Here is a 12478-nt window from a genome sequence, read left to right as displayed (position 1 = left end):
CATCAATTGGACGCACCCGAGCAATGAAATCTCATCACATCGACAAAGCAGTATCTTGATCAACTACCATGATTCGCTGGTCTGCGTCCGGCGAAGGCTTTATCTAGCAAAAGACCATAGTATGGTGGTAAGGAATTCGTTTCTAAGAAAGTCCACCTGGAATACGATGCACGGTTAGGACTCAGAACAGTATAGCTAAGCTGGATCTCGAATACTGTAGGTGGAAGCAAGGACAAACACTAAACATCTACAAGTAACTCGTCCCCGCTCTGCAGCGACTGCCCGAACCCTCTTCCATCGTTCTCGCTCTGCCGCTCTCCAGCAAGCGCCGAACTAACGACACCGCTGAGTACAAGCAGCACACCAAGAACGGCCTAGACAACACCTGTATTAGCCAGTTGCCCTGCGCCAAGAGCTGCGGTATACTCTAGGTATGATAGTCTTACCTGGACGTTGAGATGATGCCGGCTAACCGGCGACACCAACGGCAACGTAATCGCCAACGCAAAGCCCACCCCTGCGCATAGTTCTTCGTCGCTGTGATCGTGAGCCCCACGCACCACGCAACCAAGAAGCCGCCTGCAACCTGAAGGGCGAGATAGACGACCACAAACGCGTCAAGCCCGTGGAAGAACGCGGCAATGCTGAGCTGGTCCGGGGGTCCACCTCGATCGTGTACCTGCCAGCAGGAGTACAGGAGCGCGAAGAAGAGACTGCATGCCGCGAGTTCGATGTTGCAGATTAGGAAGGACCCGGTGCGCTTAAGCGATCTTTCTACGCCGATACCCCCCAGCGCGACGCAGATTCCGGCGAGGGCCATGGACGATATACCGCGGATGGTATCTGTGCCTTTGGTCCCTTAAACCGCGGGTATCTTTGAGGATGGGACGTTGGGGTTGCTGGCTGTGGAGATCTGGCATAGAATAATCCCTGCTGTCATTGAAAGGACACAGAGCCAGCCTTTTACTGAATATCTCTGCTTTAGGATTAGACTTGCGAATAGGGGGGCTAGAATGACTTTAAGCTGGGATAGCGCGAGGTAGGGAATTAGGTCGAGGTAGTACGCGCCCATGCTCTGGAGGATGGTTGCGAGGGTGTATAGGAGTGCTGGAAGAGCGGTGTCGCGTGTGATTGTCAGATACCCCAATCTCCGACTTGCGGGGATGTCTGTGGGTTTGCGGGAGTCGCGTACAGGAGGGTAGCCATGGCAAATATAGAAGAGGGCAGATGATATTGTGAGCTTCGCAGATTCAACCAGGAGAATCCCGGCTAGGGGGTTGAATCGTGCTGTTCCTGCAGAGCTTGAGTGCACGCCGTGTTGGAGCTGGCGGTATTTGGTTATTCCTAACTATATGAACTGTCCACGAGGGGTATGTACGGTGAGCATACATACCGTTACTGATGAGAGATTCTGGATGGCCAGCTGGAGAGATGACGTGCATTAGCCAAATCAACATATGCAGAGTCCGAGGAAGGCTGGTGGGCTTTTACGAGGAGCAGAGCTGTGAAAGGCAACTTCTTCGCTCTGGGAATTTTGGCACTGGCATCAATATGCTCCATGCTGATTGTCCGGGGGGATATTGAGAGTTTCCGCACCGCAGGTGAGGCGGGCTCGAAACAGCCAGAGGCGGACATCTAAGCATGAAAAGGACAACCACGAACTCCGGCACATTGCCCGACATAAGGTATGATGTGTTCCAGAACCGGTCTTGCTCCGATCAGGTAGACACATAAAAAGTTCCATTTAGGGCTTGGGTGGAGCCGATGGGACGTCTCCTGCGCCTGGGACCTGGGTTCCGAGAATCTCCCCGATCCCGATTCTGATAATACCTAGACTGGGTATTATTAGGGACATGCGGTGCTTACTGGGTAATCCACAGCTGGAATCAAGAACAGCCTGGCGGAGAGTGGCTTTGTTGAATGTCTGAATCGAACCAGGCGCCTTAAGGGCTACCGGTAATATGGGTATGGCCGGACCGAGCATTTGAGGGACTAAAGGGGTGGGGAAAGCTTGTCCAGGCTGGTTTGATTGCACCAAAGTCTAGGCAGCAGTGCAATGGAACTTATATGCTATCAACACGGCGGTCTAGACTGTCCCAGGTATCTGCACCTGCTCTACCGCCTGCACCGCCATGGCTTGGATAAGGCCGGTGGCCTTGTTCTTCATTCTATGTCTGGCCCTCACTCCCTACACAGTCCCTTTCCTGCCAACGATATACTCCCTGCTCCGACTACCCTTCGTCTGGAGGAGCTCCGCCGCACAATCCCTGATCTCGCAGGAACACGATGGCTTCGACTTGACATTCTCCAACTACAGCACAAACTACTGGACATCCGGATCCGGCTTCACGCCCTCAGTCCCTGCAAAGCTTCACCACATCCATCTGGGCTCCCATTCGATTCCTAAGGAATGGCAAGCCGCCAGAGCCCAGTGCCTCTCGCAGCATGAATCCTGGGAAACCTTCCTCTGGGACGACAAGACAGCGTCGCAGTTCGTGCGCGAGCACTTTCCCCATCTCTACGGCATGTGGACCGCGTACCCGTATACCGTGTAGAGGGTCGATGCGCTGCGCTACATGATTCTTCAAGTCTATGGGGGTATGCTTCCCCTCCCCGCGCAAGCCCAGCCTCCCTGGTCGTTACAACGTACTAAATCCTACTCAACTTCCAGGCGCCATCCTCGACTACGACCTAGCATGCAAACGCCCCCTCGAGCCACTTCGGCGCTTCGAGTTCGTTGCGCCCGCTGCCCGCCCAACAGGTTTCTCCGTTGGCATGATGCTCTCCGCCCCGGGTACCTCGTTCGCGACGAGTCTGGTGGAAAATCTCCCGCGCTTCAACCGGCGCTGGCTGCTTCTGCCCTATGCGACTGTGATGTTCAATACGGGGTGTCATTATGCGTCGTAAGCTGTCTCCCATGTTCTTATCTAGTAAAATACATTATGGAAATTGACCCGAGATATTCTACCCATAGTGCAGGACCATTCTCACCCTTCAGCGAAACCGCACGAATATCCGGATCCTGGGCGGGACGGCGGAGCATCCAACGCTGCACATGCTCAATGGGGTTGTTGACACGCCGCTTTTCAGACATCTGGGCTCGTCATGGCATAGTAGTGACGGGCGAGTTCTTGGGATGATGAGAGGCTGGGGAGGACGGGGGACGCTTTTGCTGCCGGTTTATGTTTTACTAGCCAGCTTCCTGGCTACGGTGGTGGTTTGTTGGTGAGGGAGACTAAATATGCATAGCCCTAGTTCGGCGAGGGCGCATCGTTCAGAAGAAACGAACCATCCCGTGGACTGCCGTCGAACAATGGTTCTCCCACAAGACGTTCTTTGACAGGGCGATGGCTGGATCTGTAGATAGTTGTATTATATATAGGTATATAAAAGGTTACTGCTAAACAGAATGTATATATCTACTTTCATCTGCAGCTTGTATCTCATACAACGGTGTCAGGGCACGCGTATATCATAACGCGCCATTCACGGACGAGCCTGGAGAAAAACTTAGCTATACTGTCCTCCCCAGCGTATTAAACTACATATATCGACTAACCACCAGATACAGCACCCGATCCCACGAGAACTGGCTCTCATGCTGGGCAAACGCGTTCCGTGACTGTAGATACGTGCGCCACGGGCTGACGATAAGCGCCGTATCCCGCTACGAGTACATACTCGCACATTGCTCTGGCGAGAACAAAATCCCCGTCAGGATACGCCATGCAGAGGGCAGTGCGCTGGGGAGAAGGTCCAGGAGCGACGAATACTTGCGGAGCAATGCTGTGCTCTGCAGGGCGAATGCGTCGGGGGCATTAGGTGTTGATTTCACGTAGCTCCTATACGACATGAAACCTACAGTCAGCAGGGTTGAGGCAGGCAGAGCGGGACATGAAGAGATAGTTGAGCCTACCTTACAGCAGCGCTGACGGCGCGGTGGTTGATATGCCCGGAGATGCCGCCGTGGTCGAAGGTGAGGATCTAGTGCCACCCGATTAGATTGGCAAGAAGTATGTGACTGTACGATGTCCATGGCAAATCAGGCTCCCACGCGCCCAGGTACGGCTGAATAGCCTCCGTGAGCAATGTCTCATCCCACCACACCTTCGGGTTATCCTGGAGCAAGGGGTCGTGGAGAACGAGGCAGCGGTCATGCGGGATATCCAGTGCTGCGCAGCTGCGGTGGAGCTCAGCCTCGCGGCGATCGCCTAGGCCATTGTAGTCTCCTGATGGGGTGATTGTTAGCGAGATGCATTAATTGGTTGGTACCGAGTAAGCAACAGGCTCACCCGAGGAAATGACCAAGAGCGACCGGGTCACGCGCGGGCTCTGGGCGTGATAGAGAATGCTGGGGCTGAAGAAGAGGGTTTCGTCGTCCGGGTGAGCGGTGATAAGCACGATGTTGCGCGCGTCGCGAAGAGAAGCCGGTATGAGACATGCGCTGTTGGCGAGAGGGTACGCCAGAAGCCAGTATAGGCAGAGAACGGCGGCGGCGAGCGCACCGGTCGCGTACGTCGCAATGCGCAGCAGGTGTCGAGGTCAAGCCTGACAGCCAGTTCGTTTGACGAGACGAGTTAGCAGGATCATGCTGCCTGTGTGAATGTGACGGGGACGACGTAAAGGTGACCTCGGGGGCAGGACAATTCATTCCGTGCTGCCATTAGGCATGGCGTGGTTTTGCCCGCGGATCCCGACGTTGCCAACTTGTATCTAGGCAGCAGGGCTACAGGATGTGGGCTGAAAATCCTGATCATAGATATTAATATTGTCTGGAAATACGACTGCCTACCATAGCGTGGCGGAGAATGCCGATAGCCCTAACTCGGGACGAGCCTCGCCGTCTCATGGGGATTATTTGTAAGATTTCACCATTCCTTACGCAATAAGAAAACCCTAAAACTGAACTAGCGATGCTTAAATTTGCAAACGAACTTTCTCATCGAGCAATGTACGCTACATTCACTGCTGCCTGCGAAATTGGGGCTGCCTCGAACCCATCCTGTCCAGGCACCCTATCCTCAACCAGGAGCTCCATGCCCCGCCGTCCACAGAACCCATCGTTGCCTGCCATGCGCTCCACCGCGGTAAAGTCGCCTCGACCCTGTCCATTTCTATCCATCGTCCAAACCGTATTGCGGACCGCCTGCCCAGGCACTTCCCCCCGCCTTGGATTGATCCCGGGGTATCCAAATAGACCACTAAACAAGCTATGGGCAAGCGGATAAAGGCGCTCAAAGCGACGCGTGGTCCAGAGCCAACTATGAGTTCGCGCATCATATGCCACACGAATGAATGGATTCATGAAGATGCCGGTGTCCGATTCGCGGTGTGTAGACGACTGCCAATCCGACCTTGAGGGCCTTGTTTGGATATCCGCATGCACGAAGCAACACTCCGACGCATCCCAGAACAGCTCGTCCGGCGCTCGAAACCGCACGGCGTCTGGGCCCTGGAAGAATCCCGCATCGAACGCGACCATCCCGCCCCAGCATGACCGCACGCGTACGGCGTCCCTTCCAGCTAGGACATCCGCTCGACTGCGTCCACCCCCTGCGCCCGTGAACCACGGGTATAACGGCAGGCCGATCTCGTATCCCTCTGCATCGCGCGTCGCGTACGTATCGTAGAACTTGAACGGGTTGGTGAAGTCGACTGCGCACGCGGCGCGGTATCGCGCCTTTCCGTGGGCGTGGGCGTGGGCGTTGGTCGCGAAGAGGAGCTGAGCGGCTTCAACTGGGTCGAAGATCACGTCGTTCAGGTAAAGAAGTCTGTCGTAGACAACACCCTGTTCATCCATCTCCTGTAGGGGGAGCAGAGCGGCGTTCCGGACGGCGGCGAGGTAGTCGATGCGCCGGATGCGCTGTTCACTGTCTGGAAGAGTCACTCGCCGGACACGCAGGTTGTCCAGATCCAGCCCGTCTTGAGTGAAAGTTGTGTAGTTGCAAGGGATATTTGATGCCAGGTCTTGTAGAGCTGATTTGCCCTGCGGCCCGCTGTTGTTTTCGTAGATGCTAAGAAAGACATTCTCGCGGCCCAGGTATTCGATCAGACGTAGCACTGCACGGCCACAGTCGCCGCTCGCGATTGTGCCTTCGGGATCGTACAGCACAGCGGCGATGAAGACGGTTTCGTTGAAGGGGTTGCCCGCGCCGTTGGTTTGGTGCTTTGTGGCCGTTTTCATGCGCTCATGCAGGGCCCGGTAGTGTGGCGGAACTTGGTTGTATGACGGGAAGAAGACGGCTGTTATGAGGATGCAGGTGAAAAGGATGAGGAGGATCACGTTGATCGAGCGAACGAGGCGACGGCTTAGCGTGGGATGCGACGATGTGTGCTGTGGGCTCAGTCTCTGCCCCAGCTTTCGATATAGGCGGCTCAGTGGCCACAGCCATGAGTGACGGCGGTACGACCCTCCAGCGTCATCGCGACCAGGGCCCAGGCGATGCTCCTCGTCGAAATCGGGGATTCGTGCGTAGCCAAGCTGGATTGATGACCAGCCATCGAGCTCGTACTCCTCGCCAACTATATAATCAGGTGGCATAGCCGCAACTTGGCCGTAGGAGAAGGTCTAGATTAAATAGAAGCGTACTTGAAAGTAATACCTCTCGTAGAGTAGTATCTACCCTAGTGCGCGTTGACATGGCCGTCACTGTATTGTTGTTGCCTAAAGTATTCTTTCCGGTGTGGGTCTTATTCTACCTAGGTAGACTACCTCACGGTGAGAAGGTCGAGTGTACTATGTAGGAAAGTGAGAGTCAAGTCGATTTAGCAGGCATAAGGCTTAGGAATGATGATGTGATAAACCCCGCTGGAAACACCCTCATACTAATCACCATAACAAATTATGTGGCACCTTACTCCAGTCCCTACACAGTCCAAACACCGTCCTACAGAACTTGCCATACTCAACCGCCAGACTCGTCGTCCTCCAGGATCCCTGCGCATGGTGAGCAAGCCGTGCAGAGGGGTCCATCACCGGCTTGGACCCCATATTCCCGTACCAGCCGCGCCCCGGACTACACGTCCCTATCAGCCCAACCCACATAAAAGAGATGGCAGGGTACATACCTGAATCCCGTTATCGGCAGCACCAACACATCCCCAACCACCTTACTCAGCTCCGAATCCGTTCCCAGCGCCTCCCAGCGCAGTCCGCTCACACTCTCCAGCCACTGCCGCACCGCGATCGTGAATGCAGCCGGGCCAGTCAACTCGAGTGGATCAAAGTAGCCGAGCTCCTTCTGCGCCGGTACCGAAAGCAAATCCCCGCCATGCCGGCCGGCTATCTCTTCCATCGTTGCGACTAGATTGTCCAGAAAGACCCGCAAAATCGGATGGCCCGGCCTGAAGGCAAAGGCCCACTGCGTCAGCTGAATTGGATATGCGTACCCCATGCGCCAGTACATGTCACTTGTTGGCGGGCAGACGGCCCTCAGGCCTACTGTTGCCTTTATGGGCTCCGTTGAGTTGTAGACGATGCCTGTGTCCGAGTCGCTCCATGGCTCCAGGTCCGAGGCTGTGATCCAGTCGCTTGTGGTGCGGAGGGGCTCGGTGTCCATGTCGGCGTACTGCGATGTCCGAGGTGTCAGCTGGGTTCAGCAAAGACGCATAGTTACAGGTATCTGGTACAAAGGACAGGACAACGCACAATCCCACCTATCCATTTCGCAAGAAGCACCCTGAACACATCAGACTGCTCGGCCTTGTTTGGGAACGTGTAGAACAGGCCGCGGAGGTCGGGCTCGAAGTGTTCGATGAACTGCGCGACCCCGTCGTCGTCCCAGAGGAAATATGCCGCGCCATCATCCTGTGCATATTGCAACCACTTCTCTGTTCCGCGCCGCAGTGTTTCGGACCATGTCGAGGGGTTGGTGTTCTTCCACTTTTGGTGCCCAACGAGGGGAATGGACGAGTATGATAGGAAAGGACCTGTTTGTGAAAGTGCCGTTCGATTTTGGACGAGCTCGGCTGCTTCGATGATGTCGCTTGGATAGTCTGCGGTGTCGGCGATCCAGTCCGGGGGTATATACCAGACTTATCAGAAAACAATGTCCGTAGTTAGCAGGGAACACGGCGATTTCTGATACATCCTTTGGTAGTTCAACTAACCTCCACCAGCCCCTTCTCTCGCTTTTCCAGCCACGTACCTGGTCAGTAGCAGGTAGTGAACTGCTGACAGCGGTTGAGGGCCCCGGCTATGGCTAAGCCAGATATACAGGACTTCCACGAAGAGAAGAATACCTGCGAGTTTCTGTACGGCTCGCATGTTGAGTTTCGAGACGATGGCGCTATCTACCCATATGCCCATGACGATCTGTTCTTGGGTATTGTGGGATATGGTTATTGTGCAGCCTAGACCACGGCACTTGCCCGTCTCCACCCGTAGGGCCAGGGCCAAGCTCGGGGCTAGGTCATTTTACTGCACGTAGTAATTAGCTTGGTATCTCTTGGTTTTCGGTTTATTTGGTCGACCCCACTTCTTTTGGGTTCTGCCTGGCTAAGTAGGTAGGTAGGTGTTTCCATCTCCCGGCCATCCCCGTGCGCCCCCACTCGTTGTCATTGTAAATGCGGCAGCCTATAGCTACCTAGGTAGGTAGGAATCACGGAGACTTGTGAGTTTTAGTCTATACTAGGAGGTTTAAGTAACTGGCTAAGTAATTCGCTGCATAGCTTATAACCTGACGCTGAGGAAGGGCTGTTCATAACTTTTACTAAAATGTTATGGATTGATACAAAGTCATGAGGCAGGAAAGTAGGACTAAAGCGATTCATATTCTCTCTGAAGTTCCTTACGTCAAGACCACCTTTCCTTTCGTACACATGGCTGATCTTCTCGCATAACTCCATTCTGCGGGGCCTGTCGGAGGTGAAGTCCATTCTGCTACCGAGTACGTCCTGTTATGTTCGGAATACCCTCGGAAAATTCGGAACACATGCAATAGACCTACCACACCTACCTAGGCTAGTTAGATATGTCTACCCTTAAAAAATAACGGGAAGGTTGTTCCTCATATCCAGAATTAACCTGTAAACTACTCATATATCATAGCATACAGCGCGACCCCCTCCCCACCATCCTCCAGCTCGCCCCTCGCATTAAACTCGCCAAACCCAACGCGGAATTCCTCAACAGTGCGGAACCCAAAGTGCGTGTACACATCGCAACTGTGCCTGTCAACCGCTTCCAGCCAGGCAGGGACCCTGTCTTTCTTCGCCTGCTGTAAGAAGGGCTCCATCAGAGCCCTGACCACACCTGTCCATTCATCCGTTAGCATTTGTATGTAAAGAGTCCTTGTGAACAAGCCATATATACCCTTCTCCTTCCTCTCTGGATCCCGTCCTATCAGATTAAGATACCAGTGTTTTCGTCCCTGTAGGTGCCGCTTCTTGACCTCATCAAGTTTCTCTCCAAAAGCGCGTTCACGAGCGCTTAAGGTGGCTAAACTCTCACTGTCGTCTTTGGCGTGTTTCTGCTTGTCTGGAGGGAACCTCATCTCACAGTCAGTTCTGCTCGTTGTCCAAGGGGTGGTAAGGTACTATCAGCTTACCAGATAGCAACAGCCGCAAAGCCTCCGGCTTCAACGAGCGTGGCGCCCAGCTCAACCTTCTTGCGTACGACTTCGTCAAAGTGACCTCTGACCAGCTCGTATGGAACATTGTTAGGCGGCCATGTAGACTCCGGCGTGCGGAAGAGAAACGACGAGACGACGGAGCTCCTGAAGGAACGCGCGATGATGTCCGCAACAGCAGGGGACTTGGTGGCGACCACGGGAATCGCGCTGAACGGTGACATTTTTACGATAGTTGACAGCAAGATAAACAAATTGTAAATCAAAAGTGTATGCAAAGAAGCACAAGGCGCTTTCAAAAGTCCGCAAAGTTTTTTCATTCTGCCTCGTGCTACGTAAGGACAGCATAATGGGCCCCACAGCGGAGACCCTGCATGATCGATTCGGGTCTGTACCACGCGGGCGGAACCAGTGCCCTGGAACGGGTTCGGAACCGGGATTCCGAGAACCGTGGCTTTATAGGTACTCCGGTCCCTACCTAGAGGGAGCGGCTCTGCAATTCGGCATCCCGAGCTTGATCGGGCTCGCGGGTTTCGCTAAAGATTGTCATGCATCAAGAGCTAGGGACGCTACATAATGCCCAGGTTGGCGACTATCTGTGCATTGTTGCGAAGCTTCTTGGTTATACGTCTTTCTATCTACATCAGCGCACAATGCCTTCAGCTCTGATCTAGATTTTAGTGACCATTAGGGTAGATACCAGACCATCCCTGCAAATAAATCCCTATGCCGTTAAGTTCTGAACAAAAACCGCAAAGTCCGAGGTCATTTCGAGCATAAAGGTCAAGTTTTCCCCCTTGAACATGGAAGAGAAAACAGGAACTGTCACCAAGGGGTTGGTTTGCAAAATTATTATTCTGAGCTGATACCCGGCTTGGTAAACAGATCTATAATATAGGGCTAAAAGAGCTTGACCTAAGACATATCTTTCAATATTTCCGTATTAAATACTGGGAGATATATATACCTGGCTATAGGTAGATCCTAGTTTCAGCATGCAAAGACGTAATGTTTCAACCATGCACCAAGCTCTCTTAGACTTTTGGAAGCCCTCTCGCTTTATAATCCCCGCTCCTTGTATTCTCATCATGTACAGCCTTGACCCGCCCCTCCCTTAGCGCTCTAACAACAGCTTCCTTCCTCGTCAAACTCCCCGCAACAAACCTCGGAACAGCTCCCTTAATCGTAACCCTCACCCCATGTCTATGAAGGGGCGCATAATCATGCGTCGCCCGATGCGTAACCGCGCGATTATCCCAGAACGCAACGGAGTCCTTCTCCCATTTAAAGCGCACCATGTGGTCTTGCGCCGTGTGGATATGCGTGAACAGCAGCTCGAGCAGCTTGTCGGACTCGTAGCGCTTGAGTCCGTCTAGGCGTGTTACGAACCCCGAGTTGAGGTTTAGTACTTTGTACCCTGTTACCGGGTGCGTTGTTACCAGTGGGTGAAGGGTTTCGATTGGACGTTCCGAGGGCGTGCGGGACCAGTGCGTTAGGACGGATTCGTAGACGTGCTGTTTGAGTTCTTAGTATGTTCAGTCTTAAGAAGAATGGGATAGCGGGAGGGCCTACCGCAGAGCTGTGCCATGCGCTCAATGTGTCGGCGAAGGCTTGCAATGGCTTCGAGAGGGTCTCGTACGTGCCGTAGCCGGATATCCTATCGACGATGAGTTAATCCTAGATTATACCTATCATACCGACGGTTATCGTACCAGCTAGTATCGCCTCCAGTAGGCGGTAGCTCATCGATCCGGAGCAGGGAGAACGAGGGCGGATTAGCTTGAAAGCTGCTGTCTGCGTGGAAGTCTGCGAACGGCCACTTGAAGTGCACGTAGGTTGCCCGGAAGTCTCTGCAATGCGTTAGGTCATTGTTCACAATACCTAGGTAGGTATATGAGCTCATAGGGCCGAGGGAGTAACGCACTCTTCCTGTTCCTGGATATTGTTGATAACTGGCTTGCCCTTAGCTTTCTCGTCCTCAGGGTCGGGGAGGAGCTCAGGGACGCCTGGCCTTCTTTGTTAGTGATAGGCTGACTGAGCTGCATGGCTAGGGCTTCCATACCGTAGTAATTGAAAAGATCCCTCTGTTCCTGAGCTGTGATATCCTGGTCCTGGAAGAAGAGCACACCTCTGTGCGCGACTAACAATGCCAGCTCATCTTTTTGTGCGTCCGTTATAGAGGAGAGCTGAAGGCCCGTGATCAGTGTCCCTAGAGAAGGTGTGATGTCGACTCGTTGAACCTCTCCATCACCGAAGAGATGCGGGAGGTCGGGGTTTGCGAACAGCCCACGGTCTTCAGGTACGGCGACCGGGACACGGGGGTCATGGGCGGGGATATGCTCGCCCAGCGGCTTTAGCGGGGGAGCTCGTTGATGTACGGCTGGGATGTCTGGCGTTTCAGGATACTCGATGTCGGTGTATCGGGTATGGCTTAGTTTTGTGACGGGTTGGCCGTCGACGGTTAGGGTTCTCTGTGCCATCTTGACCAATTCAACCTTAGTGATATAATGCAGGTGAAAGTTGGGGCCGAGTACAAGCATAGGTATAAGTAATCCTTTCCGCGGCGTCAACTCGGCCGGAACAGGTGAATCGTTATTTTGCAGGATCTGATGCGATGGCCTAGGAGTCAGGGCTCGACCAATCTGCAGCAATGTATTTATCGATGATGTGCTTCTACTCCAACAATGCATCTTATTCTGGGTGCTGATTAAATAATCTCCGCGCTTCATACGCCACCTAGAAGCGAACCTAGATTCCAAGGCACTGTAGACATGGGCGTTTCTCAACCGCTGCCTATATTGCGTGATAGTAACGGACCTTGCTCCAGCATCCTTGCTCTTTCACTGATCCCCAGTGGTTGCTGATAAATAGGCGAGGAACGTGCCTTTCCGAACCCGGTACCTTTGGAG

At 53.6% G+C, this 12478-nt stretch overlaps 7 protein-coding genes across 7 annotated transcripts; 1 reads left to right on the top strand and 6 right to left on the bottom strand.

The window, feature by feature from the left end:
• Positions 1-239: 239 nt before the first annotated feature.
• On the bottom strand, positions 240-820 carry BDW74DRAFT_172645 (uncharacterized protein; the record flags this gene model as incomplete). The annotated part of the gene is made up of 3 exons (XM_073727608.1): positions 240-374; positions 447-537; positions 561-820. The coding sequence occupies 3 exons, from the start codon at positions 818-820 to the stop codon at positions 240-242; spliced, it is 486 nt and encodes a 161-aa protein (XP_073589906.1).
• A 39-nt stretch (positions 821-859) lies between these two features.
• BDW74DRAFT_172644 (uncharacterized protein) lies at positions 860-1635 on the bottom strand (the record flags this gene model as incomplete). The annotated part of the gene is made up of 3 exons (XM_073727607.1): positions 860-1324; positions 1394-1423; positions 1492-1635. 3 exons carry the CDS (start codon positions 1633-1635, stop codon positions 860-862), a joined length of 639 nt encoding a protein of 212 aa, XP_073589905.1.
• Positions 1636-2132: 497 nt separating this feature from the next.
• On the top strand, positions 2133-2907 carry BDW74DRAFT_172643 (uncharacterized protein; the record flags this gene model as incomplete). The annotated part of the gene is made up of 3 exons (XM_073727606.1): positions 2133-2495; positions 2556-2598; positions 2672-2907. The coding sequence occupies 3 exons, from the start codon at positions 2133-2135 to the stop codon at positions 2905-2907; spliced, it is 642 nt and encodes a 213-aa protein (XP_073589904.1).
• A 2032-nt stretch (positions 2908-4939) lies between these two features.
• On the bottom strand, positions 4940-6641 carry BDW74DRAFT_184641 (glycosyltransferase family 69 protein; the record flags this gene model as incomplete). The annotated part of the gene is made up of 2 exons (XM_073730864.1): positions 4940-6481; positions 6603-6641. 2 exons carry the CDS (start codon positions 6639-6641, stop codon positions 4940-4942), a joined length of 1581 nt encoding a protein of 526 aa, XP_073589903.1.
• A 188-nt stretch (positions 6642-6829) lies between these two features.
• On the bottom strand, positions 6830-8266 carry BDW74DRAFT_164764 (uncharacterized protein; the record flags this gene model as incomplete). The annotated part of the gene is made up of 4 exons (XM_073726309.1): positions 6830-7068; positions 7115-7568; positions 7649-8034; positions 8110-8266. 4 exons carry the CDS (start codon positions 8264-8266, stop codon positions 6830-6832), a joined length of 1236 nt encoding a protein of 411 aa, XP_073589902.1.
• Positions 8267-9032: 766 nt separating this feature from the next.
• BDW74DRAFT_172641 (uncharacterized protein) lies at positions 9033-9793 on the bottom strand (the record flags this gene model as incomplete). Its single annotated transcript, XM_073727605.1, has 3 exons — positions 9033-9253; positions 9314-9489; positions 9549-9793. 3 exons carry the CDS (start codon positions 9791-9793, stop codon positions 9033-9035), a joined length of 642 nt encoding a protein of 213 aa, XP_073589901.1.
• Positions 9794-10603: 810 nt separating this feature from the next.
• BDW74DRAFT_164763 (TauD/TfdA dioxygenase family protein) lies at positions 10604-12049 on the bottom strand (the record flags this gene model as incomplete). Its single annotated transcript, XM_073726308.1, has 5 exons — positions 10604-11083; positions 11142-11226; positions 11282-11419; positions 11494-11575; positions 11632-12049. The coding sequence occupies 5 exons, from the start codon at positions 12047-12049 to the stop codon at positions 10604-10606; spliced, it is 1203 nt and encodes a 400-aa protein (XP_073589900.1).
• Between the last annotated feature and the right edge of the window lie 429 nt (positions 12050-12478).

Source organism: Aspergillus multicolor (assembly GCF_047715735.1).
Source record: "Aspergillus multicolor strain CBS 133.54 unplaced genomic scaffold BDW74scaffold_1, whole genome shotgun sequence".
Lineage (NCBI taxonomy): Eukaryota > Fungi > Ascomycota > Eurotiomycetes > Eurotiales > Aspergillaceae > Aspergillus > Aspergillus multicolor.
Note: the sequence above shows the minus strand (reverse complement) of the source record. Positions and strands in the feature narration are given on the sequence as shown.